The sequence below is a fragment of the Oncorhynchus clarkii genome, chromosome 1, assembly GCF_045791955.1.
Source record: "Oncorhynchus clarkii lewisi isolate Uvic-CL-2024 chromosome 1, UVic_Ocla_1.0, whole genome shotgun sequence".
NCBI lineage: Eukaryota > Metazoa > Chordata > Actinopteri > Salmoniformes > Salmonidae > Oncorhynchus > Oncorhynchus clarkii.
Window position 1 is genome coordinate 16782869 of NC_092147.1, and position 4584 is coordinate 16787452.

At 44.0% G+C, this 4584-nt stretch overlaps 1 protein-coding gene across 1 annotated transcript; it reads left to right on the forward strand.

The window, feature by feature from the left end:
* The first annotated feature begins 1231 nt into the window (after nucleotides 1-1231).
* Nucleotides 1232-4584, forward strand: LOC139372715 (potassium voltage-gated channel subfamily V member 2-like). Its single transcript, XM_071112544.1, has 2 exons — nucleotides 1232-3003; nucleotides 3951-4584. The coding sequence occupies exons 1-2, from the start codon at nucleotides 1726-1728 to the stop codon at nucleotides 4227-4229; spliced, it is 1557 nt and encodes a 518-aa protein (XP_070968645.1). The 5' UTR covers nucleotides 1232-1725; the 3' UTR covers nucleotides 4230-4584.

A 4584-nucleotide genomic window follows, 5' to 3' on the forward strand; every position in this document is an offset into this window, starting at 1 on the left:
GGTTGCCTTTAAACCAGACATGACAAGAATTATGAGCAGAGAGGAGAGCTGCGCCTTAATTCCCTTACTTCCTTAGTAGTTCAGATCAAGGAAATTAACAAGGTAATAAAGCAGCTTTGGTTTACTATTGTGATAGATGTCGTCGGAAAAAAGATACAGAAGCATTGTAAAGCTATCACTTAGAGTAATACTTTTATTATCACAGGACAGTTGAACATCAACCTGTCAAACATTACCATAGTTAAGCCCCTTTGTGCATGGCTGTCTTCTAAATGTATAGCCTTAGGTGACTGTTGGACTTTTGACCTCAAGTCTTCTGAGGCGAAAGGGTATCCAGGTTAAGTAGTTTTCTGATGATGCACAATCAGGTCCAGTAGAGTGGATTACGGTGGCGGGGATTACTGAATGATTGAATGAATTATTGACCTCATTGTTCTTAATTGATTTACCTGTATAAATAAAGGTGAAATAATAAACAAGTAACAAATTGGCACCAATGACTGCTATCTATGGCTACATTCTGCCCTTCATCTAGCCACAAACGAAAACTGTCTACTACAATGTTCCCAGTAAGAATTAAATTAGAGCAGATTATTATACGATTTCCATAATTCAAATCTGAATAAAGAAAATTCATCGGCCATTGTTTGAGGAAGATTGGTTAACTGGTTCAGGATGTGAAACGTAATCGGTGAGAGAACAATACAGTGAGTCTAAGAGAAATGACTTGTGGCCCCGTTCAGACACAACCCCTAGCCCCTACACTAGGCTCTGGGATCTGACTGGCCCTGTTCAGATACAACTCCTAGTTCCTACACTAAGAACTTGTGTAGATCTGAAAGAAATTGACATGTTTCAGCAAGAAGGCACATTCCTCCTTAGCCTAATCAGAGGGCAAAGTGGATCTGGCATCTACCATGTTCTGTACATGTGTATTTTATGACCTGTAATGAGTTTCTAATGACAATTTCTGTGGAAACAGACAAACTTATCTTCTCACTACCAAATTGCTTAACCCTATCCACTTTTGGATCAACATGAAGTGTCTAGGAAGTAGAGACGACATGGGTTGGTTCTGGATGGAAACCACGTTTCTTTAGAAAGAGCAGTTGACAAAGTGTTAGTGACAGCCTTGTGCAAGTGTTGAAGCCAGCGTCCTCTTCCAAGTTCAAAATCTCCACATGAACGTGTGCACTAATCTCCCCCTGTCCCTCCTATTTATAACTGCTTTAAGAAAGAGGAAGGGCAGCAATGAGATTAGATCAGAGCCTCATGGATCTTCTGCTCAAATGACTTTTACTCTTCTTCCCCACATAACGGTCCTCATCAGGAGAAGAAAAGGAGGCTTTGTTCTTCCCCGTGTTGCCCTTTGGACTTACAGGACCACAACTGAGAAGTACTGCACGAAGTAATGCCACTGAATGGGATAACTGGGCCTAGATGATTTTTATAAGACGCTTCTGGTGGCTCGGCAAGGTGCACTGAGTCGATGGAGCTGTTTTTCCGGCAGTGTTTCCTCCCTTGTTCTTCTGTTAACGTCTGATGAAGACTGCACCCTGGTTGATACGACTCGCACTTCTGAGTGTTGAAACTGCGTAAATTCCCTTTGCGTTTTCTAATATTCTTGTGCGCTATTGTTATCCCATTTGGGACTGGTTGGTTTCTATGCACAATTAACAGCCAGCACTCACAGAAAACCTAACAAAAGTGTCTTGAAAGTGCATCATGGATGCTAATAGTGCTCAGCTAAAGACTAAGCTGAAAGAGCGACGCTCTACCATCAATGTGCTGGGAGCCAGTTTCTCACAGTCCATTGAGAAAGAAAAGGCCTTCTATTTCTCCCAGGGCAGTTCTGTTAAGCCATGGAACTCTTTGGAACACCTGGACAGCCCTGCTCCTGCGGGCCAGATCCCAAGACACCAAAAAGAGACGTTGAGACCACAACAGAACATTAACATCAACGTAGGGGGAAAAGTCTTTCACATTCCCAAGAAGATGGCCGTCAGATTCCCTCGCACACGGATAGGCTCCTTGGCCCTGTGCACAGACCGCGTCAAACAGCTCACTCTGTGCGATGACTACTCGGTGCTCAGCAACGAGTTCTTCTTCGATCGCGACCCAACTTTCTTTTACTACATCTTTCATTTCTACAGCAGTGGCGTTCTGTGGGTGATGCAGGAACTGTGCCCTATCAACTTCGAGGAGGAGATGCAGTACTGGGGCCTGAGCTGGAATGACACCCAGCGCTGTTGCCGCATCCTGTTTGAGGAGAAGGTGGATGAACTCCGGGACAATCTGAAGGTGGAAAAGGAACTCTTAGCGGAGATCGAGATAAAGCATGATGAGGAAGGTTACAAGACCATGTTCCTGGGTGGAATTCGCAAAGACCTCTGGGACCTGATGGAAAACCCTTACTCCTCGCTGTCGGCCAAATCCTTTGCAGTTTTCTCTAGCCTCCTGGTGCTCATCTCCATCGTGGCTATGACCCTCAACACTGTGAAGGAACTGAGGTCCCACACCCTCTCTGGCAAGACCTACCTGGAATGGGTAGAGATTTTCTCTATTCTCTTCTTCACAATCGAGTACTTCATGCGGCTTGTTACGACTTGTGACATAAAGCACTTTGTCAAAAGCTCCCTGAATTTGGTGGACCTGGTCGCCGTCATGCCCTACTTTATCCAGCTGATATTTGAAGCGTTTGCCAACGTGGAGGACCTCAGTGCCCAGGAAGATCTCAAAACCCTGGCTCATGTCAGCAAGGTCAGCAAAGTGCTCAAAGTTGTCAAGCTGATGCGCATCTTTCGCATCCTGAAGCTGGCCCGTCACTCCACCGGCATGAGGGCGTTTGGGTTCACCCTGCGCCAGTGCTACCAGCAGGTGTGTTGCCTTTTCCTCTTCATCGCCATGGGCATTTTCATGTTCTCTGCCCTCCTGCATTCGGTAGAACGGGATGTCGAAGGCTCTCCATTCAGGAGTATTCCTGATACCTGGTGGTGGGCGACTGTGAGTACCCAAACTTGTACTCAGACTTGAATGTAAATTATACTATGTATGTGGCTTTTGGTTGACTTACTTGACTTTGTCCTTGATGCTACATCTAACCTTAAAATATATTGTTTGAACAGTACAACATAAATACCGTTTTTCATATGGTTGAGAAATAACCAATAACCAATAACCTCTGTAGTTACATACTCAGCATAGGGGTGTTATTTCCTCCCCCAATTATCTTTTGACATATAAAATGACAAGGGGCATATTGGACACCAACAGGGGGCATATTGCGTAGGGATGTTATTTCCTCCCCTAATCATCTCTTCCCCCTATATAAAACCCATGAGAACTAATTTCAAACCAGCATTTCTGGTTTGACAACAGAGAAGCATATCATGTTTGTGTGCGGCCCAATGTACTGTATATCAAGTTTAGATTCAGATTAAATACTTAAAGGATTAGTACTCTCTGATGTAATCCTAGTACATGTGAAATACAAACTGAATTGCAATTATACTGTTCTTGTCACGGCATTTTGGACTTGTGGGGAAAGTTGAAGGGCAGTATTTTGTTGCAGATCCTCATGGATCATTTGATATGTATTACACAATTGTGCAACTTCCCAATTTTTACATTCACTTCCTTAGTCTCTATTGTATTGAGTCTGACATTCCATACCATTTCCACCTCCTATATGCTAACAGTAATTTTTCAGGGACAAGTTTAATTTTACCATTACCTCTAAGGGACAAAACAAAAGGTTAAAACAAGATATCAAATAACACAACCAAGGTAAATGACAATAATGTTAATACTTCAATCTTGAGACTTCCTTCCACACTATCTTCACTACATACTACTGTTATAACCATAGTGTCATTATTAACATAAAACATGTTGACAACGACAGAGGAAGGCAAGCTCTGAGAGTGTGTCCCTCTAACCCCGCATTACAGGTGAGCATCTCCCAAGTGGGTTATGGGGACGTGGTGCCCGTATCCCTTCCTGGCCGCGTGGTGGCATTCTCCTGCATCTTCTTCGGCATCATTCTCAATGGCATGCCCATCTCTCTCCTCTTCAACAAGTTCTCAGACTACTATGCCAAGCTCAAGTACCAAGAGTCCACCTCAACCAGTGTGAAACGCCGCTTGATGCTCAAGGCCCGTCTCCGTCGCAAACTGGACGTGTGCTTCAATCCCTCTATGGGCGACCTGGAGGAAGGCAGGAGCCACTGAGCTCTAGACAGGATGCACTTTTTTGACATTGCAGGGGGTATTTCAAGACTTCTTTACCAAATCACCAGTGGGTCTGGACTAATAGGAGTGAAATGGAGCTAATGATAAGGACAGGGGACACACAAAGCAGACTCATAGAGAGGATGTACAAGGGAGGATGTGGGTGTCACCTCATGTCGGGAACTGATACTGCGATCTTGAGAAAATTCCTGATACTGTAGAGCAGTTCCTGTAAAGTCAATGGTATGTGGTGTATTGTGCATAGTGTGTTTAAGCGTGCAGACCAGAGTGTTGTAAGTTACAGTACATTGTAAATGCAGTATACCATGTTGCAATCTTTGCTCTATTTACTTGC

Coding starts and splice junctions, on each gene's coding strand:
- LOC139372715 (XM_071112544.1), top strand. CDS start 1,726: ATGGATGCTAATAGTGCTCAGCTAAAGACTAAGCTGAAAGAGCGACGC. Junction 3,004..3,950: donor ATACCTGGTGGTGGGCGACT/GTGAGTACCCAA, acceptor CCCGCATTACAG/GTGAGCATCTCCCAAGTGGG.